Source organism: Mandrillus leucophaeus, unplaced genomic scaffold (genome assembly GCF_000951045.1).
Source record: "Mandrillus leucophaeus isolate KB7577 unplaced genomic scaffold, Mleu.le_1.0 Scaffold939, whole genome shotgun sequence".
Lineage (NCBI taxonomy): Eukaryota > Metazoa > Chordata > Mammalia > Primates > Cercopithecidae > Mandrillus > Mandrillus leucophaeus.
The window spans coordinates 79,392-102,237 of NW_012110241.1; the positions used below are offsets into that span (position 1 = coordinate 79,392).

Genomic DNA, 22,846 nt, shown 5'->3' on the forward strand with positions numbered 1-22,846 from the left:
CTGCTCTTTTTTTTTTTTTCCATCAAGGCCTTTACATGTCCACATCTAAGCACACACAGCAAGTTTCTCAGCTTGCTTTTTAAGTCTGAGTATTCTGGGTAATCCAGTAACTCCTGGTCCTCAACTTCCTAACTCCTGACTGGGAGACCAATCTGATCCGCCTGTGCTGGTCGCAGGCCACTGCCTGAGCCAAGGCCTGTCCAGCAGGTCAGGTGAGCGGCTGCACATGCCCCCAGCACCCTGTGCAGCATCCTCTCCTATGCCTCCCACTTTCTCCCTGCTCCCTGAGTGTGCCTAGCCCTTGGCACATCCTTTAATGTCAACAATTCCTTCCAGACCAGAGACACAGGCAGGGGCTGAATGCGTGCCACCCCCTCGCAGGTCCTTGGGGTAGAAAACTGGCCTTGCCCCCAGCCTGCCCTGTCCCAACACCCTGGCTCCTCCTTCCACGCATTCCGAGTGTCACCCTGTGGGTGTGAATGTGGGAATGAGACCCGGTGGGGACAAAGCCACTGAAGCAAATTCTGTCCCTTAAACCTGTGGAACCAAAGCAAGGCTGGCAACTCTGACCCTCCCGTGCCTGCTCTGCCCTCCCAGTGGCTCTAGCTCCCTAAGCTGGAACTCAGATACAGTTTCAAAGGGCATCCAGAGGCCACACAGGATGTGGGCTTATCCCTTGCTCTCATGCGGGGGAAAAGCTTCCGCAGTGTGAATAAGACATTTAATCAGCCAGTCCTGCTCAGAGCCCTAGACCCACCCTGCTCTTGCTAACCTGAAGAACAGACACTAGGCTGGGCATGGTGGCATGTGCCTGCAGTCACATCAACCGGGGAGGCTGAGGTGTGAGGACTGCTTGAGCCCAGGTGGCCAAGGCTGCAGTGAGCCATGATGCAGCCACTGCACTCCAGACTGAGTGACAGAATGAGACCCTGTCTCTAAAAAAAAAAAGAATAGACACTGCAACAAGCACTCTATCTTGTCATAAATTTCACCTGCCAGGAGCTCCCTGTTTTGACCTGCTTGCCTTCAGGTCGTTGGCCCTGAGCAGGTGGTCAACGTTCTTTTACCACTTTGTAGTCGCACCTCCATTTCTGGTGCCCTTATCCTTCTTCGCATCCACTGGTAACTGTCTCCTGACTGATTTCCTCACCACTAATACCTGCCTCCTCTCCGCTTTCCCTCATTTAGGAAACACGGTGCTTCCAGTTCTAACATATCATGATTTTCTGTCTCTCACCTACCCAAAACACCATGTTCTCAATTCCACATTAAAGCTAGAACTAGCTATTCATCTTAGAACCACAGAACTCAGCTATCTAGAAGAAAACAGTATTGTGGGTCTCTGCAAAACTGCATATATCGAGAAGCTTCAGACTTGGGGAAAACATAAAAATAGCTGATGTTGGAAAGAGTAGGGGTGGGGCATTGGGGAGAAGTAAGGAGCCAAAAATTGGTAGGAGATGGCCATGAAGCATATTCTGTCTTCCAGCAAATGGTGAAGCCATTCTAGAAATACACTCATCACCCCACTCAGTCCTGGGGAGTCTAAACTTCTTTGTAATACATCTTCAACTAGAAGCATTTATCAGACATAAAATCCCCTAGACATCTCGCTTGCCTTTCCAGGAAAAAAAAAACAAGACAAATACAATTTAACAATAAACTTGTGTAGGAAGAGAGGCACTCACAGTGAGGGCTGCACATAGTTGGTGTTAATGGTGAATATCCTGAAGTCTGATTATTCTAGTGAAATCAAAATCCTCCTCAATTCAAATACCTCTTAGGCTCTCCTGACCCATCATTAGACTGCCTGAACAGCAGGAAAGTTCAGTCACTCAGAGAACACTACTCAGGCACATTATTCTGTTGCTGGCACGTGGGACACAGGAGCTGATGAAGTGAGTATGCCTACGGGGTCAGGTTTGTCTATGCAAAAACAAACGAACAAAGGACTCTGAACGAACAGTTGCCAGCGGCCTATGCAGTGACTCCTTCCTCCCCACTCACTCAGCACCTTGGGCCACACTTCTGTATTGCAGGGTTGGAATGGGCTTTGTTCAGCCTCAGTGAAGAAGGGACCAAACACGTTTGCCCCAGGTTCAGGGCGAACATGAGATTCTCCCATTTTCCCAGTGTCAACACTGGGGATGGTGTGTATACGTCAGGCTCATTTCTGGGGAAGTCGGCTATCTCACCAAAATATTCCAAGTAACTGTTGATATTCTGGATGCTGACTGCTTTACTTAAAGGCATCCGCTGTACATACGACAATGAAAATTTGAAACATTGGCTGGTAGCGGCAGAGCTACTGATCCCACACTCTGGTGGGGCTCTTTGACCGGTTTCAAGGTCAGGGTGGAGAAAGTTCAACTTTAGAACTCTTTCCCACCAAGAGTTTTCTTTTCTTATTAGATTCAAAAAATGTTTATTGATCAACAACTCAGTGCGAAACCTATGAGAAAACCCAAAGACTTAAAAACCTGGGGTCCTCAGGAGGCCGAGGCGGGGGAATGGCGTGAACCCGGGAGGCGGAGCTGGCAGTGAGCCGAGAGTGAGCCGCTGCACTCCAGCCTGGGCGACAGAGCGAGACTACGTCTCAAAACAAAAACAAAAACAAAAACAAAGAAAAAACAAAAAACAACCCTGGGGTCCTGCTCTCCAAGACATGTTAAATGAGATAATATAAAAATTCCCATTTCTGGTACCTGAAAAAGGTTTCGGGCTGGAGAGGTCACAACGTTCAGCTTGCTGACCTCATCAATCATCTGTCCCCAAACAGACAGACAGGCAGACAGACCTCTTGGAGAAGTCATCCTCAAAAGTAAGGCTGCAGGGCCTGGGCCGACTTGAGAGCAATGGAATCCAGTGGAAATCGCTTCTCAAGTACACTTGATGTTTGGACACTTCTCAGCTCTTAAAGCTTCTGACGTTGATTGGATGCTGGTATGGCTTTATAAACACTTGTCTTTTTCATATTTTCTTGAGGATTCATGACTCCTCGACCATTTTGTATATTCTAAAATAAACATGCCATAAAATAAATAAAACAATTTTCACTTACTGCATAGTTTATTCCGATACTGACCTTGTTTGGGCCAAACTTAACTATTATTGAACAAAGAGTTATAAGCCATCGTTGCTTAGTGACGTCTTCTATCATCTTCACTGAGGCTGCAATTGGCATTCCGCAGGCTCTTTCCAACAAGACCATTTCTCTGGTACACAACTGAGCAATCAGCCCGACCGAGTTAAAATCCACAATCATTTGCGGAGCACTGCTCTGTTCAGGGGAAGCTCCAAACATGTAGGTGATGAAGAGGAGCAAGACCCATCCCTGACCCACAGAACCTGCCTGTAGCCCCGGATCCTGCCGGCGCAGGGCAGGGGTGTGATGAGGTGGACACCAAGCGTTCTGCAGAGCAGTGTTGGGGAAGAGAAGTTCTGGAGAGGGAGGGAGAAGGCCCCACATCCCCAGGGCAGGTGAGATGTGAGCTGGGTCTCCTGGGATGAAGGAGACTGGGCCGGAGGAGAGAGTAGGGAGGAGCACTCCAGGAAGGCAGTGAAGTTTGGTGGAGCACTGGCTGTGGGTGGGAGGCAGGAGAGGAGGCGGGAGCAGGGCCTGAAGGGTAAGGTTACCAGGGGCTGAGAAGCCATTAGACTCTCAGCAGCAGCCCTGAGCTCCCGACTGCGCTTTGTTTTTTATCAAGCCCCCTGCCCCCCGCATCATGTTAATATCAGGGAAGCTCAGGGGATCCCTATGTCAAGTGGCAATTCCTCACCCTCCCCTTCTGCTGCATGAGGTCAGATATCAGCTGCCCAATATCCAGCAGCAACTTTTAATATCATGTTTTGTTTCTGAAGGTAGCAGGGACATGTAAGCTTGGGAGCATGTGAAAAGAGCACTGAATCGAGAGTTAGAAAACAGAAACAAAGTTTTCATCAATTATGTAAAGCAGCTCTCTGCCCCTGGGGTTGAAAACAAACCTAGCCACAAACAGGGCCTAGTTTTCTCTCAGGACGTCATGGTCTAAGACAAACGAATGCCATGCAAAGGAGCAACGTCAAGGCAGGGGATGTTGAAAGCAGAAAGGAGGGAGGAGTAACTAACTCCTGTGAAAAGGAGGCGTCATCAGATCCGATCCTACTTGGACACTGACAGCTGAGCCTTCACTGCCCCTACTGGGTCAGAAACAAAGCAACACAAATATGGTGCCCCACGGGGGTTTGTGAGAGCCCAGACAGATGGGTGCACCCAGTGGGCTGCACTGCGGAAGAGGAGCCCTGAGCTCAGGGCATATCCAGAGGGAAACATCACCTACTGCGGGTGTCCTATTGCAAACACAGCCCTGAGATGCCCAGTTCAGGAGCGTCCAGGCCTTGCATTCTTGGATACCCAGTGTGTGACTTTCCTGTGGCCGCCATAATAAATGACTATAAACCGTGTGGCTCAAAACAGCAGATGTTTATTCTCTTACAATTCTGAGGTCCCAAAGCCTGAAACTGAGGTGTCAGCAGGGTGGTTCCCTCCACTGTCTGTGAGGGAGAATCGGCCAGGCCTCTCTCCTGGCCCCCAGCGGTTTGCTGGCAATCTTTGGCATTCCTTGGTTTGCAGACACTTCACCCCCATCTCTGCCTCCATCTCCAATGACCTTCTTCTCTCCGTCTCTGCGTCTCCCTCTCCTTTCTCTTATAAAGATATCAGTCATTGGGTTTAGGGCCCATCCTAAATCCAGGATGATCTCATCTCCAGGTGTTTTAATTACATTTGCGAAGACCCTTTTTCCAAATAAGGTTGCATTCACAGGTTCTAGAAGTTAGAACTTGGACCTATCTTTTTGGGGGCCACCATTCAACCCACTACCTCCAGGAAAGACTTGTAGGAGAGCAGGAGACGGGTGGAGGATTGCCGCTCCCATTGCTGAGCTTTCCTAACAAGAGACAGGTGGAGGATTGCCGCTCCCATTGCTGAGCTTTCCTAACAAGAGAACGGTTTTTATGTCAGCCTGAAGCAGTGATCTACATGAGCAAAGACCTGGGTCTGGAAAGGGGAAGAGAACATTTGAGACAAGGTATCATATTTTACTACAAGTGAGGAAGCCTGGAATAAATGGTGTGAGATAAATCAGCCTACACGCTTCCTATGTGTCAGCACCGTTCTAGGAGCTGGGACAGTAGCTGGAAACCAAACACAAACTCCTGCCCTCATGCAGCTTACATTCTTGTCAGGAGAGACAGATAGGAAACAATATTAAGAGGTAAATGTTCAAATATATTAGAGGCAGAATCTGGGAGAAAAGTATCCAAGGCAGAGAGAATAACCAGGGCAAATGTCTAAGTGGAAACTGTGCTTGCCATGCTGGGCCAGGAGGGAGGCTACTGGGTCTGAAGTCAGAAACCAAGAAGGCTCAGAGACTGAACCCTCCTCGCACACTGACAAGATGGCCTGCCCAGCTCCACATCACATGCACATGTGTACAAAACACCAGACCAAGGCCGGCCGCAGTGACCCACGCCAGTAAGCCCAGCACTTCATGAGGCAGAGGCGGGTAGATCACGAGGTCAGGAGTTCAAGACCATCCTGGACAACATGGTGAAACCCCATCTCTACTAAAAATACAAAAATTGGCTGGGCATAGTGGTGCATGCGTTTAATCTCAGCTACTCAGCCCAGAGGCTGAGGCAGGAGAATTGCTTGAACCCGGGAGGCGGAGACAGGTTGCAGTGAGCCAAGATTACGCCACTGCACTCCAGCCTGGGCAACAGAGCAAGACTTCATCTTGGGAGAAAAACAAACAAACAAAAAAACAAAAAACAGACCTCTGAATCGGAGAAATGGACAATTTATTACTCACAGTGAACACAGCAGCCAGAACAGTATCTTCTGTCACTTTCCCATGCCCCTATTCCCAAGAAGAGGGGATGTGGACTGTGCCACCTGGGCAGGCAGTAGGATTGCATCCCAGGAGAAGGACCTGAAACTGCAAGACTTGGAGATTTTATCAGGGCTGTGGAGGACCTGCCTTTCCTCTCCTCCAGAGATAAATGACTCATTATCCAGCAACACAGAGGTCAGCACCAACCTCACCAGCAGCAGGCTCACAGGAGAGGCAGGGGCACTGGGAGAGTGGGAGGCAGCACAGGGCCAGCTCTTTCACGAAAACAGAGAAACAGGGCAGTTCTAGAGTGGGAAGTAGGGGCACAGAGAACAGGAAGGAAAGGCGGCCAGCGAAGGTATATCACACCAGCTCCCACTGTGGCCACCCAAACCCAAGCCTCCTGGAAAAGTCTGGGAACTATTAAAAATCCACATCTCAGCATCACCCGGCCAAGGGGTGGGGTGGGATATGAACACATCCCCCATCATTCCCTGATTAAAGGCTGCAGGAGAGTGGAGTTCATGCCAAGGCACTTGAGATCGACCAAGGATGCAGCCAGGCAGAGGCAGGGGAAGGCCAGCCCTCACCCAGAGAAGGGCAGGACAGGGGTGGACATGGGACCCAGGTACTGTGGCGGTACAGACAGGGACCTGGGCAGGCACAGTGTCAGTCAGAGGTCCAGAGACCTGAAGGTGAGAGGGGCAGGACCCTTGAGGTTCCAGGAGAGAGCATCTTATATTTTTCCATTTTGCAGTGACTTGGAGATGTGTCCACACCAGTGCACAGAGGCGGTTCCTCTTTTTTATTTTTTATTTTTTTAACAGCTGCTTAATGTTTTATCCTAGCAGGATAAAACCTGCTAGGGCCATTTAAAGTGTTTCAAATCTTAGAGGGCAGAGCCTGGTGGCTCACACCTATAATCTCAGCACTTTGGGAGGCTAAGGAAGGAGGATTGCGTTAGCTCAGGAGTTCGAGACTAGCCTGGACAACATGGCAAACTCATCTCTAAAAAATAAAAAAAAAAGTTAGACCTGTAGTCCCAGCTACTCGGGAGGCTGTGTGAACAGCAAGGGGTCAGTCTGGTTGGGGGTATGTTTGGCTGGGGTCTAGATAGGGCCTGATTTGCTGGGGGTCCATCTGTCTGAATAGCTGGAGATATGTACTCATTTGGGGGACTTCTCTGTCAATCTGGAGGATCACGTCTGACCAACCAACTGGGGTTCACCCATCAAGATGAGAGTCTGGCTGGCTGGCTGGGATGTCAGGATTCCATGTGGCTGATGTCTGTCTGTCTGGCAGTCCATCTGGTTGGTTAGGAGTCTGTCTGGCCAGAAGGTCTTTTCAGCCAGCCAGCTCACCTGGGGGATGGGGGTAGGGTCTGAGAAGTCTGTGTGTCTGTTCAGCTGGGGATCTGTTTACATCTCTCTAACTTAGGGGTCCACCTGGCTGTCCAGCTGGCAGAGGTGTCTGTCTTTTGGGGGCTCTGTTTGGTGGTCTCTCTGGCTGGGGGTCCCTTTGTTCACCTGTGGACTGTATCTCTGAAGGTTTGGCTGTCTGTCCAGCTTGGTGGTCCATCCATCTGTCTGCCTATCTGGAGGTCTTTTTATCGGTCTGCCTGGATGGCGAGGGGTCCATCCATTTCTCTGTGTGGTCCCCTGAGTGTTCAAGTGAGGCAGACACAGGTGCTGAGGATGGACTAGTGTGTTATGTGGTGAGGAGAGCAGTCTCTGGAAGCTCATCTGTCCATTCTCCCCTTCATAACTCAGGGGCCGTGCCCCTTCCCGATCTTCTTTCTTGAATCTGCTCCGTGCAGCCTCACCAGCCATTATACCAAACCTACCTCCTCCAGCCTCAAGCCTTGAATGCTACAGTCACTGGGACACAGCCCCCGCATTTCCCACCCTGAGAAACTTTTATTTTGATTCAGGCGCACTGTTTCCATTCTGCACACAGCAGTCCGAGCTCACACGAGGCAACAGGCAGGAGCTGGCGCACACTCACACCCGGGTCCACTCAGCAGGGGGGTCCCGGGGCCCCTTCGGCCTCCCAATGCGCAGGTTGAAACCTGGGGGAGGAAGGGTGCCGTGGGTCTCATGACGAAGCTGAGGTGTGCGGAGGCTGGCAAACACGAAGACGGCCATCCCCCTGCCTCCAGGTCCTTCTGAGTCACTGCAGCCACATCCACAGGACTGAGCTCCATGCCCCATCCCTCAACCCCAGACTCCCGGGGTTCACTCAAAGCAGCAAAGTCCCGGCAGCCCAGGCTCTCCCTGACTTACCTAGCCCACCGGTCTGAGCTCCACCCGCCACGTCCTCGTAGGCGCCAGATGCGGCAGGACTTGGGTCAGCAGGAACTGAGGGCAGGAGACCCCCCACACGACTCAGCTCCGGAAGCCCCACGGAGTCCCACGACCCCACCCCTGGCGGGGATGCTTCCCCCGAGGCCCGAAGAGGAGGGCCGAGGGCGCCTGGCGGGAGAAGCCGCACACCCCGAACGCAGCCTCGAGCCTTTGGGCGCGGCCGAGACAAGCCCGCTAGTGTCGCCCGGAACCTGCCCCGGGACCCGGACCGCGACCGCCAGGGGCGCTTCCGGGGCGTGGCCAGGGACGCCGCGACGTCAGCGTCGGGGCGTGGCCAGGTTAGTATGGGGGCTGGGGGATTTCGCGGCCGCCGGGGCCCCGCGGACCACAGCAAGGTGATGCCCTGAGAAGGAGCAAGCCTCGACTCACCGCGGCCAGGCACCGTGCCCCGCACGTCTTCCGCGTGCCCCCCGGGCCGCTGGGCGCGCGGCGTCACCTGGCTGTAGAGCGGCACCTCCTCCGCGCTGCGCGCCCCCGTCCCGGTCTCCGGCCCCGGCCCGGCGCCCGCTGGAGCCCCGCGCTTCTGCACCACCGCGTAGGTGTCAGCCATGGCGTGGCCCGGGGACCCGGGCACCGAGATGCTCCTGCAGGCAGGGAGGGCCGGGAGGAAGTGAAACGGCGGCGCTGGGCAGGGCGGGAGTGGGGAAGCTGCTCAGTGCGCAAACCACGGGCTTCCTTCCCGTCGAGGCGGGAGACGGGAGGCAGGGCTCCCTGGGTGGGGGGCCTCGCTTGTGTGTCCCTAGCGCCCTGCACGTTAGGTGGATGAAGGAGGAACGGGGTCGGCCTGAAAGGTAATTGGAGCAGTGCTGGTTTGAGGGGTGGTCATTTCTGTGTCAGTGTCTACTGAATACGAGAGTGCGGAAGTGGCATAGAGGGCAGGGAAGGATGGCCGCAAGGACAAGAGCCTTAAGTCTCCGCTGCAAAGGCGGCTCAGTCGCATGCCCGCGGCACTCAACGTGCAGCCTGACAAGAGGGCGGCATCTAGAATTATTTGCTGAATTGTTTTTTGTTGCTTTTTGAGACAGGATCTAGCTCCGTCGCCCAGGCTGGACTGCCGTGGTGCAATCTCCGTTTACTGCAACCTCCACCTTCTGGGACTCTCCTGCCTCAGCCTCCGAAGTAGCTGGGACTATAGGCTCCCGCCAGCACGCCTGGCTAATTTTTGTATTTTTAGTAGAGACAGGGTTTCACCATGTTAACCAGGCTGGTCTCCAACTGGCCTCAAGTGATCCACCCTCCTTGGCCTCCCGGAGTGCTGGGATTACAGGCGTGAGCTACCTGAATTAAGGTTTGATTGGAGGATCCAGGAAAGGTCTAACTCAGAAGGCACGGCAAGCCTTAGAGGCAGAGGCAAGGGGACCACTGTGATAAATGAATCATCTTGGAGTGGGTTCCCAGGGCTCAATTTAAAGAAAGGGCCAGAGAGCACTTGGCGAAGTGAACAAGGAACGGACTGGTGTTCCAAGGATGAGGAAGGGGTTAGCCTGAGGAATTGGGCAGGGAAGAATGTGGGAATGGAGCCGGGTACCTGAGGACGCCTCCTGGTGGGCGGGGTATGGCGAGAAGTGCCTGGGGAGTCCGGAGGAAGAGGGCATCGTCGTAGAGTGGGGCACAATTCTGAGGAAAAACAGGAGGGGAGGCTCCTGAGGGAGGAAGCTGGCCAGGCCTCTCACGGGGCTCTGGGAGAAAGCTTAAGACAGGAGAGCCTGATAAGGATGCCCAGAGGAGGGCACAGGTGGATGTCATAGTCAGTGCCTGCTCCCAGGAGTCCCGGGGGCTGGACCCTGCTTGGGGTCCTGGTCTCTGAGGGTGCTGATGGCAGACAGGAGAGTGGGAAAGGGGCCTCTGTACCTCTTTGATGTTCTGGTAGTGGGGGGTGGCATTCTGGAGCGTGGAGCAGAACATCTGGGCCACCGTGTGGTACAGGAACCTGTACTGCTCCTGTTGGGGTGAGGGACCATCAGGAAGGGAAGGCAGGGAATGACAGCAGCGGGCCACTGTCCCTGAAGATTAGGAGACCCAGCGTTCACCTCTGTCTGCACGGCCGCAGGCCGCTGCTTCCTCATCTCAAGGACCACATCAAAGAGGCTGAAGTCAGGTGGGATCATCTGGGGCAGACAGACAAGGCACTTGAGCAGGACACGAGGTCATGGGCAGCACACTGCACACACAGGATGCCTACATCGTACCTGGGTCAGGAGCAGCTGCCTCACATAATCCACGGTGCACAGGACACCTGTTCGCCCACAGCCCGCACTGACAAGAGAATCAGAGCGTGCCTGGTCAGGTCCTGACCACAACCCCTTTTAGACAGGGCATTTGGGGATGGGGGTGAGGGTCCTAATGGATCCCTTGCAGAGCCTCTTGATTCCCAGAATCTCCAGATATCTGAGCAAGGAAAACCTTTTTAATCACTTACATTTTGTTGAGCAGCGGCTGTGTGCTTATTCCCCAGCTGAGTCTATGCTGAACAAGTGCTCACAATTATAGTCCATGGAGGTGAGCAAGGTTCTCAAAATAGGCACTCAGACTATAAGACTAGCCCCATGCCCTGCACTCCCCTCCCTGCCCTGTCGCCTCTGCCTCACCAGACCCTCCTGAAGCCCATTTCCAGAACCTGCAGTGGACACAGAGGGGTTCAGGGCCAGATCCCTGGAGGCGACGGGCTTCCTCCACCATGGCAAGCATGTGGTCAGAACTGCTGGGGACCCCACGGTCTGGCCAGGACATATACTGTAGCTGGGACACAGAACGGGACTCCTGAAACAGAAAAAGATGAGCAAAAGACTTAGGGAAAAAAAAAAAAAGCATTAATTGGGTACCTACTATACACCAGGCCCACTTCTAGGCATCTTCCATTTATATCTACCAGAGAATAACTGAGGAGGTGGGTACTAGTATGATGCCCATTTTTACAGGGGAGGAAATCTCTCCCCTTTCAGGAGCCCCTTTGCCTCCTCCTTCCTTGTCACAGTACCTTCTGGAATGTGACCTTGAGGGTCCTCAGCATGATGTCCTCATTCAGCCACTTCTCCTTAATCTGAGTAAGGGGGGTGGGGCAAGTAAGAAGAGGGAGGAGAACAAAGATCACAGGTACCAAAAGACATTTATAGAAAGCAAAGCATTCCTGATTAAAAAATCAAATACAGAAAACATTTTTAAAATTCATATAGCCCGGCTGGGGGCGGTGGCTCACACCTGTAATCCCAGCACTTTGGGAGGCCAAGGCGGGCAGATCACGAGGTCAGGAGATTGAGACCTTCCTGGCTAACACGGTGAAACCCCGTCTGTACTGAAAATACAAAAAAAATTAGCCAGGCGTGGTGGCGGGCACCTGTAGTCCCAGCTACTCAGGAGGCTGAGGCAGGAGAATGGTGTGAACCCGGGAGGCGGCGGAGCTTGCAGTGAGCGGAGATCGTGCCACTGCAATCCAGCCTGGGTGACACAGCAAGACTCCGTTTAAAAAAAAAAAAAAAAAAATCATATAGCCCAAACTTCCCCAAAGCTTTCATTAAGGAAACATTTGACACAGGAGAAAAAGAGGAACTATTATAAAAACACAAGCCCTTTTGCAGTGAAAAGAGATGATTTTGTTCTAAACTGAAACTTCTATTGTATTTATTAAGTACTAACGGTATGTATGCCTTGAGAGTTCCCCCAAGCTCTTTTGAAATGGTAAGAGAAGTAAGACTTTCAAGAACCTAACCAGGCACATTTACATGACAGAGATAACTGTGATTGTAGCCAAAATAAAAAAGCAAAGGCTATCCCTATATTAAGTTCTAACTATTTGCAGGCTAACACCAGAGGGTTTCCTGCAGTGTGAGTGGACTGTGGGTTAAATCATTCATCCCTTTAGGCCCAACCCAAAGCCTTGCCACCCTGGGAATCTTCCTTGAAACCTCCCACAGCTCACCAGAGTGATGCAGAAAAGCCCAGTCTGCAGTGGCTCCTGCTCCTGGGCCCAGTACCGCTCACACCTTTTCTGCAGAAGGTAAGGGAGAAAAGGCAGGGAGTGAGAGAGGGAGTCAGCTTTAGAGCTAGCTCAATCCTGCCACAAGACACCCCAAGTGCTCGTGGTGTAAGCACAGGCAGTGTGCTCTGTTATAACCTATAACAGAGGCCAGCCAACAAAGCCATCAGATTAAACACATGCAGACTCAATGGAGGTGCGCTGCTGACCATGCAGGGGAAATACAGTCCAGGATACCCTCCCACTGTAAGCAGCTAGAAACTGGACAAAATACATGAGCCGCTATTTTCAGACACTGGTTGGCAGGCGTTGCAGTACTGTGGTCACTGAACAGACCACTCTGGCTTATTGCATGGAAGTGTCACCAGGCTGTAAGACATGAGTCTAATGATCCCACAGAGTTGAGCCAGAGACCATGGCTCAAGGAGGCCAAGGCAGCTAGAATTTGCAGGGCTGAGTCTTGCAAGGAACAGAGCTATGCAAATAAAAACAAAAGAAAAACTTGCATAGAAGTCCCCTCCTTGATTCTTTGGTTGAATAATCTGAATGTATACAGCATGAAACCCCATGAGGCCAGGCAAGAATAACTTCCCATGAAAGAATAGTAGGGATCTGTACAATGAACATTTCCTTGAGCTCACTATGAGAAAGAATTCACATTCCCTCTAGCTAGAGTGTAGAGGCATTATCAACTATAAGGGGCATTTAGTAGGGAACCTAGAATGACCATACATGAGAAGTATGGCTAAATTAATTCTAGAACAGAGGCTACTTGATCAGCCATCCAAAAGTTCCTGAAAAGGCAAAACACTCTAAAGAAAACAATCCAACACTTACCTGTGCAAAATTCAAAATATCAAGCATCCAATAAAATTGTACTGGATATACAAAGAAGCAGGAAATTGTGACCCATAACCAGGAGAAAAATCAGTCAGTAGGAAAGGGCCCAGAAATGACAGTTCAGGAAAGAAGCGAAAAATCTTAAAAGAGCTAGTACAAATATACTCAAAGATGAAAAGGAAAACATGAACATGCTGCAGAGTGGAATGAAAGATAGAAAAAATACCTGAATGGAATTTATAAAGAAGAAGAATAAGATGTATGAAATGAAAAATCCACTAATAGCAGAGTAGACACTAGAAGAAAAGATCAATAGACATAAAAATATAGCCATATAAATAATTCAAAATGAAATGAAAAAAATGAAGAGAATCAGTTCTCTGTAGAAATATACCAGACAGTGTAGTGTATGTGCACGTGGAGTCCAGAAGGAAAGGAGAAAGGGAGGATAACAGAAATTTATATGAAGAAATAATAGGTGAAAATTTTCCCAAATTCGATGAAACTATGAATCCACAAATTCAAGAAAGTCAATGAATCAGAGGGAGAATAAACCTAAAGAAAGTCACACCAAGGCAGATCATGATCAAATTACTGAAAAAGAAAATTTCTTTTTTTTTGAGACACTTGCTCTGTCACCCAGGCTTGGAGTGCAGTGGCGCAATCTCGGCTCACTGCAACCTCCATCTCCTGGGTTCGAGCGATTCTCCTGCCTCAGGCCCCCGAGTTGCTGGGATTACAGACACACACCACCACACCCAACTTTTTTTTTGTATTTTTAGTAGAGACGGGATTTCATCAGGTTGATGAGGCTGGTCTCAGCTCCTGACGTCAAGTGATCCACCCGCCTTGGCCTCCCAAATTGCTGGGATTACAGGCATGAGCCACTGCACCCGGCCCCAGAAAAGAAAAGCATAAACCATTTCGCACAAAAAGGCACATCACATACTGAGGAACAAAGTTAAGAATTATAGCAACATTTTGTCAGAAACTGCACGTCAATGGTATAATATCCTAAAAATGCTAAAAACCTTTTCAGACAAAAGCTGAGGGAATTAATCACAAACAAATTTGTACTCTGAGAAATGTTAGAGTAAGCTCTTCAGATGCTTACAGACCATGGCTGCTGCCTGTAATCCCAGCTACTTGAGAGGCTAAGGCAGGAGGATTGCTTACAGCCACTTCAACACCAGCCTGAGCAACATAGCCTATATCTTAAAAAAAAAAAAAAAAAAAAATTAGCTAGGTGTGTTGGCAACATAACTGGCCTGTATCTAAAAAAAAAAATTTTTTTTAATTAACTGAGTGTGGTGGCACACCTGTACTCCCAACTACTTAGCAGGCTGAGGTGGGAAGATGGCTTAAGCCCAGGAGTTTGAGGCTGCAGTGAGTAGTGACTGTACACTGCATTCCAGCCTGTGTAACAGAGTGAGACCCTAACTCTTAAATAAATAGAATAAGTAAGCTCTGCATACAAAAGGAACATGATACAAATGGAAATACAGATCCACACAAAGTAGCAGAGTAGGGAGAAAAGTAAGTGGCTAAATGTAAAAGACATTTCTCTCATTTTAAACATCTTTTAAAAAATAACCTAGTGAATTTTATCAAAGAGGAATTAATACCAGCCCTTCACAAACTCTTGCAAAAAACTGAGAGGAACCATTTCCCAACATATTGTGTGAGGCAAGTATTACCCTGCCACCAAAACCAAAGACATCACAAGAAAAAAAAACTACCAACCAATATCTCACAAACATAGAAACAAAAATTCTCAACGAAATACTGGCAAAGTGTTAAACACCATGACTAAGTGGGGTTAATCCCAGGAATGTAAGATTGGTTCAATGTATGAAAGTCAATGTCATACACCATATTGGTAGAATACAAAACAAATGATCATCTGAATAGATGTGAAGAACAAAATTTGACAAAACCCAACAGTCTTTTATAATGAAGTTCATTAGAAACTCAGTGCTCAGGATTTTTATTGGGGCACCTTCTGCACAGCATGTAGGCACGCTCTGCCTAGGCTGTACCAAAATGTCAGACTACCAGCAGGAGAACAGGTGTTCTGCGTAAAGCATATTGTTTGTATTAACAGTTTAGGCATAGTGAGCACAGTTATCAGAAAGCTAGGTTTCTAGAGGCTGCCCAAGAGTCTACAGGAAGGCCTAAGCATAAACAGTTATGCTTGCTATGTTTAACTCTTCTGCACAGCAAGGGACCTGCCCAAAATAGCCAAAACAATCTTGAAAAAAGAACAAATTTGGAAGACTCATACTTCCTGATTTCAGAACTTCTACAAAGGTATAATCATCAAAACTATGTTATACTGGCACAAAGATAAACACATCAATCAACTTAATAAAATTGAGAGTTCAGAAATAAACCCTTATATTTATGGCCAATTAACTTTCAACACAGGGGCCAAGACCATTCAATGGGCAAAGCATATAGTCTTTTCAACAAATGGTTCTGGAACAACTGGATAGTCACATGGAAAAGAGTGAATGTGGACCCCTATCTCACATCACGTAGAAGAGTTCACCCAAAGTAAATCTGAGACCTAAATGTAAGCAAGAAAACTACAACACACTTAGAAGGAAAAACAGGAGTAAGTCTTTATGGCCTCTGATTAGACGACGGCTTCTTAGATACACCAAAAGCACAGCAACACAATAGATTGGAATTAAAATTTCACAAAATGTTTGTGCTTCAAAACACACCATCAAGAAAGTGAAATGACAACCCACAGAATGGGAAAGACATTTTAAATCATGTACTGATAAGGGACTTATACCCAGAATAACTCTTACAACTCAATAATAAAAGACAACCTCAAAAAACCCAATTTTAAAATGAATAAATGACCTGAATAGACATTTGTCCAGAGAAGATATACAAATGGACGAATAAGCACATGAAGACCAAAACCACCATTAGGGTGACATATATGTCATTGTCATATGCCACACGATGTTTTGGTTAACAACAGATCACATGTACGATGGTGGGGCCATAGATTATAATGGAGTATATGTAGAAACCTGACACATGGCACTTGATATTGACATTGCATATTTAGTTGGGGAAATGACTGATACTCAGTAATGGTGCTGGGACATTTGGTTTTCCATATGAAAAAATACATATAAATAAAAATGTATATACCCTCTATGTTTGTGTAAGTATACTCTATGATGTTCCCAAAGAGAAGATAGCCTAACAATGTAGACCGTATCCCTGTCATTAAACTACACATGTCCCTCCCTCTCTCTCTCTCCGTTGATGGGAACGTGAAATGGTACAGCCACTGTGGAAAACAAAATGTTAAACATAGAGTTATCATATGATCCAGCAATTCCACTCTTGGTGTATACCCAAGGAACTGAAAACAGGGATTCAAACAGATACTTGTACACCAATTTTTTTTTTTTTTGAGATGGAGTCTCACTCTGTCTCCCAGGCTGGAGTGCAGTGGCGTGATCTCGGCTCACTGCAAGCTCCACCTGATGGGTTCACGCCATTCTCCTGCCTCAGCCTCCCGAGTAGCTGGGACTACAGGTGCCCACCACCACGCCCGGCTAAGTTTTTCTATGTTTAGTAGAGATGAGGTTTCACCATGTTAGCCAGGCTGGTCTCCATCTCCTGACCTCGTTATCCACCCGCCTCAGTCTCCCAAAGTGCTGGGATTACAGGCGTAAGCCACCGTGCCCAGCCCGTATACCAATGTTTGTAGCAGCATTATTTACAATAGCCAAAAGGTACAAACAACCCAGATGTCCAACAGGTGAATGGATAAACAAAATGTGATATATATATAGAATGAAATATTATTTGGCCTTGAAAATTGTGAAATTCTGATACACACTGCAACATGGATGAACCTCGAAAAAAGGACAAGTATTGTATAAGTGTATTCTTGATTCCACTTGCACAAGGTACCCAGAATGGGCAAATTCATAGGGACAGAAAGGAGAATAGAGGCTGCCTGGAAATGGAGGAATGGGGAGTTATTGTTTAATGAGTACAAAATTTCTGTTTGGGATGATGAACATGTTCTGAAAATAGACAGTAGGAATGGTTACAGTAGGAATGGTACCTAATTCAATTGAATTGTACACTTGAAATTGTTTAAATGGCAAAATTATTTTTAACATTGCTCACTGAGCACCTATAAAATGGCAAATTTTATGTGTACACTTGAAATTGTTTAAATGGCAAAATTATTTTTAACATTGCTCACTGAGCATCTATAAAATGGCAAATTTTATGTTATGTATATTTTACTGCATCATTTAAAGAAAGACACAATGGCATACCACTTCACATCCCCTAGGATGGCTATAAAAACAGAAAGACAGTAACAAGCATCGGGGAGAAGAAATGGGGACCCTCAAACATTGCTGAAGAAATGTAAAATGATGCTGCCACTGTGGAAAACAGTTTGGCAGTTCCTCAAAATGTTAAAAATAGAGTTTCCATATGGCCCAGCAATTCCCAGCAATACGCAAGAGACATGAAAACACACATCTACACAGAGACTTGTATATCAGTGTTGATAGCAGCACTGTTCATAATAGCCAAAAAGTAGAAAGAACCCAAATTCTATCAACTGATAAGTAAAATGTGACAGATCCATTCAATGGAATAGTCTTCAGCAAAACAAAACAAAAACAAAAACAAAAAAAACATGCTAGGCAAAAAAAGGCTACATATTATATGATTGCATTTATATGAAATATCCAAAGTAAGCCAATCTATAAAGACAAAAATAGATTAGGGATTGTCTAGGGCTGTAACGGTTGGTGGGAAATGGGGAGTGACTGCTAATGGATATAGGATTTCTTTTTCTTTTTTCTTGTTTATTTATTTTTATTTATTTATTTTTTTTTTGAGAGACAAGAGTCTTGCTCTGTCGCCAGGCTGCAGTGCAGTAGGGCGATCTTGGCTCACTGTGACCTCCAACTCCCTGGTTCAAGCTATTCTCCTGCCGCAGCCTCCTGAGTCGCTGGGATTACAGGCACGTGCCACCACACCCAGCTAATCTTTGCATTTTTAGTAGAGACAGGGTTTCACTCTATTGGCCAGGATGGTCTTGATCTCCTGACCTCGTGATCCACTGGCCTCAGCCTCCCAAAGTGCTGGGATTACAGGCGTGAGCCACCATGCCTGGCCTGGATTTTTTTATGGAATGATGAAAATGTTCAAAAACTTACTGTGGTAATAGTTGCATAACTCAGGAATACAGAAAAATGATGGAATTGTACACTTTAAATGACTGAATTGTATATCAATCAATACGGATGTTTAAAAAGGATATTCTAAAGCAACTATAATAGCAGTGTACTTTGGTGTATATTTTATATATAGAACTAAAATATATAGTAACAATAGCACAAAGTATGGAAAGGGGTAATTGAAATATACTACAGTAAAGTTCTGACATTTTACAGGAAATGTATAATATTATTTGACTATAGCCTATAAGTTAAAGATATATATTGTAAACCCTAAAGCCACCACTAAATATTTAAAATAAAGATGTATAGCTAATAAGGAAATAATTACTATGCAATAGATTAATAAAAAATTCTCACTCTGAAAGACAGAATAAAAGAACAAACAGAGCAAATAGAAAACAAATAGCAAGAAAGGTAGGTCTAAACCCAACGTTATTGATAATTACATTAAAGGCTAAATATTCCAATTAAAGGCAGAGACTGTCAAATTAGATTTAAAAGTAAGTCCTGGCTAGATGCAGTGGCTCATGCCTGTAATCTTAGCACTCTGGGAAGCTGAGGTGGAAGGACAGCTTAAGGCCAGGAGTTCAAGACCAGCCTGGATTATACAGTAAGACTTAATCTCTACAAGAAATAAAAAACAATTAATCAAGCATGGTGATGTATGCCTGCAGTCCCAACTCCTTAGGGAGGCTGAGCTAGGACGATCACTTGAGCCCAGGAGTTTGAGGTTACAGTGAACTATGATTGCACCACTCCATTCCCCTCTCTCTTTAAAAAAAAAAAAAAAAAAAGTCCCTACGATACACCACCTACAAGAAACACACTAAAAATTAAAGATGAACATAGATATAAAGTAAAAGAATGGGAAAAGACATATGCAAACTCTAAAGAAATTTAAGGCAGGGGGTGGTGGCTCCTGCCTGTAATCTCAGGACTTTGGGAGGCTGAGGCAGGTGGATCATCTGAGGTCAGGTGTTTGAGACCAGCCTGGCCAACATGGTAAAACCCCGTCTCTACTAAAAATACAAAAATTAGCTGGGTGTGGTGGCAGGCACCTGCAATCCCAGCTACTTGGGAGGGTAAGGCAGGAGAATCACTTGAACCTGGGAGGCAGAGGTTGCAGTGAGCCAAGATCACGCCATTGCACTCTAGCCTGGGCAACAAGCGGGAAACTACATCTCAGAAAAAAAAAAAAAAAGAAAGAAAAGAAAGAAATTTAAATGGCTATATTAATATCAAAGTATACTTCAGAAAAAAATATTAACAGAAATAAAGACAGTCATTACATATTAGAAAAGGGATCCAATCATTAGGAAGACATAATCCTAAATGTATATGTACTCAATCATAAAGTTTCAAAACATGGAAAGTAAAACTGAAAGAATATTAAAGTAGATTTCAACATTCCTCTTTCAGCAAATAATAGGACAAGCAGACCAAAAAAATTGTCAGAAATAAGACTTGAATAGTGCTGTTGACAAACTTGACCTAATCGATATTTATTGAACAAGAGGATCGGTAATTTCAACACTCTTCTCTAAGCAATCGATATATTTAGAGAAAATAAATCAGGACAGATATAAAATACACAGTAAAGATACAAAAGTGTCTTTCAAAAAAGTCTGTCAATTGACCTAATTGGTATTTATGGGACACTCCAGCCAACCACAGCAGAATACATGTTTTCAAGTACACTTGAAATTCAAGTAGAAAATGAATTAGTTGGGCGTGGTAGCATGTGCCTGTATTCCTAGCTACTCAGGAGGCTGGGGCAGGAGAACTGCTTGAACTTGGGAGGCAGAGGTTGCAGTGAGCTAAGAGTGCACCACTGCACTCCCACCTGGGCAACAGAGCAAGACTGTCAAAAAAAAAAAAAAAAAAAAAAAAAAAAAAAAAGGTAGAAAATGAAAAAATCAATAGAGAAAATGAATACAAATGAATACAACCAAAGCAGTTTCTTTGAAAAAATAATAAAAAATCTCTAGTCCAAAGATTGGCTAACACTTTTATAAAGGGTCAGATAAATACTTTAGAATTTACAGCCCATATAATTTATTCACCTTGCAACTACTCAATTCTGCCAATGTAGCATAAAAGCAGGCATAGACAATACGTAAATAAATGAGTGTGGCTGTGTTCTAATACATTGTTTACAAAAAAGAGGTAGGAGCATGAAAAAAGAGATAGCAAGATAGAGAGATGAAACAGAAAGACAGAGAGAGAACACAAATTACCAAAATCAGGAATGAGAAAGAGACATCACTATAGATCATACAGTCTCCACCATCAGCTAGTCACCCCAGGGAACCCCCACCCCATCCATGGAGCAGGCAAGAATGTAGAAACCACATGAAGCTATGTGCCTTCAGCCTTCATTGTTGACATGCATTTATTTATTTAACTAATTTATGTTAACAGGCAAAACAAAAATCCCTGGACTTACGGATCTTACCTTCTAAATCGGGAGATTAAGAATAAACAATGTTCATAATACATTTGTAGATTATCCAGTGTGTTAGGAGTTTGCAAGAGCTGTGAAGAAAAAAGGAAAAGTAGGACAAAGGAGGGAGAGTGGAAGTTCTGAGAGTTTAAAATGGTGTAAAGAGTCACCCAGGAAGGTCTCACTGAGGAGTTAACATTTGAGCAAAAACCTGAAGGAGGTGATAGAGCAAGCCATGGAGAAGGATGTCCTAGGCTGAAGGAATAGCCAAGGCACAGGCCCTGAGGCAGAGCCATCCCTGAACATGTGGGGAACAGCAGAGACCAGAGTTGTTAGAGTGGAGTGAATAAGGAGGAGAGAGGTGGAAAGAGAGATCAGAGCCTACAGGGGAAGAAGTCAGAATAGGGCCTTATGGTCTAAGGTGTGAAATGGCTGGGAAGCCCAGCAGGAGAGGGGTTGCCAACACTGGGGGATGAATAACAGATCAACAGAAACTTAGAGCAACAATGGGGCTTCCCACAGAGCCACAGTAAGGTCACTCCAAGAGCTGGACCCTCGAGTCCTGGGGTCAAGGAGGAGCTAGCAAGATCCCTCCTCCCTCCTCCCTCCTCCTTGCATGAGGACATGAAACCTGGGGGCAGAGGACACCTACCCGCCCATTCTCTATCTCCCGGCAGGCCATCAGGATCACCTAGACAAGGTGGGTCAGGGGAGAGGAAGGTGATTTGGGTGAGGGGGCCAGGGAAACGCCGAGGGGTTACTTAGATGTTGACCCCACCATTGTGCCCTGCCCCCAAGTGCTGACCTTGACCCCAAACTCCCAGACCAGTCTCCAGAAGTCTAGCAGGGTGTGAGGCAAGGGTCCTTGAGTGGCAATGTAGGCCAGGCTTCCATCCACGCCCTGGTGAAGGCCGAATTCACTACTGAGATTCTGCTGCCCACCCCCCGGCCACTCCCAGTCCACCTCCTTCCGTGACCCCAACCCTCACCCGGATGAAGTTGCCATTAATGTAGTCGCTTTGTCCCTCTTCCTGGAGCAGGGAGAGGATTACTCGCGTCTGATCATCTGTCAGCAGATAAGGTGAGAAACGTGGAGTTTGGGGAAGATAGGGTGACAGAGGGTCTGACAGCCCCCTGGCTGAAAGCCAGCAGGGGACCACACACCTGCAGAGATCCCACCAAGGTGCCCCGGTGGGCTGCTGAGCAGTGCAGAGGGTGAGGCTCTGGGAGGACAGCGCAGTGGGTGACTCCAGTGCACACTGATACCTGGACAGTGGTGGTGCGTGCGCGGCTGCACCGGCTCCCTACGGAAGCCCCGACTTACATGGCAGCACGTCTTTGTAGCGGTTCTTCCTCATGTTCTCTGGCCGACTGCCTGCCTTGGTGGAGCACATGCCATCAGCCTTCCAGGCGGCCGAGCGGGCCTGGATGTCCTGGTAGAGCATCATGAGTGGGCCAGGGAGGGGAGGAGACAGGAGAGGAGCCAGGTCAGAGTCCCGGGCCACCTAGGCACGCGCAGGATACAAAGCCAGCGGCCTGGGGAGGTGAGTGCAGACCCCGATGGCACCGGGCCTGCCTAATAATAATGATACAGAAATAGCGACCCAGAGCACCTTCTCTGTGCCAGTCTCTGTGCTAAGGGCATGTAATAATCACAGGTTCCTACGACATGGGTACTATTATTGAGGCCCCCATTGTGCAGGCGGGGAAGTTTAGGCACCACGTGGTTCAGCGACTTGTGGAAGTTCCCAACCAGGAAGACACACGGTGAGAATTGAACTCAGACCTCTCGGCACCCACCCCCTGCACACTCAATCAGTAACACTGTCCTGTAAGCAATAACTGCGATGAAATATATTAAGGGTTATATAACTAAACCTAAGAGAATGTACAATGCATAGACATTATAATGGATAACATGTACAAGATACCATAGGTACTGTGTTAGTGGGAGATTATAATAATAATTAGTGAATCGTGCATTACCATCATCATCAGGTATTCATAATCTCAATGATAATAAGTAACACCCATGCCACTATTCTAAGTGCTTTACTTGGTGCGTTGGGTCATTTAAGCCCTCATGATGCCCTTGTGTAGTGGGAACA

General features: G+C 47.3%; 1 protein-coding gene across 1 annotated transcript; it reads right to left on the minus strand.

The window, feature by feature from the left end:
• Window positions 1-5,824: 5,824 nt before the first annotated feature.
• On the minus strand, window positions 5,825-22,183 carry PTPN18 (protein tyrosine phosphatase, non-receptor type 18 (brain-derived)). Its single transcript, XM_011970264.1, has 15 exons — window positions 22,063-22,183; window positions 21,728-21,804; window positions 21,544-21,639; window positions 21,391-21,429; window positions 12,153-12,221; window positions 11,214-11,276; window positions 10,854-10,996; window positions 10,426-10,492; window positions 10,267-10,344; window positions 10,088-10,177; window positions 9,765-9,853; window positions 8,606-8,820; window positions 8,156-8,230; window positions 7,878-7,941; window positions 5,825-6,562 (listed from the first exon to the last, which is right to left on the minus strand). The coding sequence occupies exons 1-15, from the start codon at window positions 22,181-22,183 to the stop codon at window positions 6,547-6,549; spliced, it is 1,302 nt and encodes a 433-aa protein (XP_011825654.1). The 3' UTR covers window positions 5,825-6,546.
• Between the last annotated feature and the right edge of the window lie 663 nt (window positions 22,184-22,846).

Bases quoted from the DNA above. Each gene is read 5' to 3' on its own strand.
- PTPN18 (XM_011970264.1), bottom strand. From the start codon at position 22,183: ATGCTCTACCAGGACATCCAGGCCCGCTCGGCCGCCTGGAAGGCTGAT. The intron at 21,430-21,543 runs GTCAGCACTTGG...CACCTTGTCTAG, and splicing joins TCTGGGAGTTTGGGGTCAAG to GTGATCCTGATGGCCTGCCG. The intron at 10,997-11,213 runs GTACTGTGACAA...TTTCTGTTTCAG, and splicing joins TCAAGGTCACATTCCAGAAG to GAGTCCCGTTCTGTGTCCCA.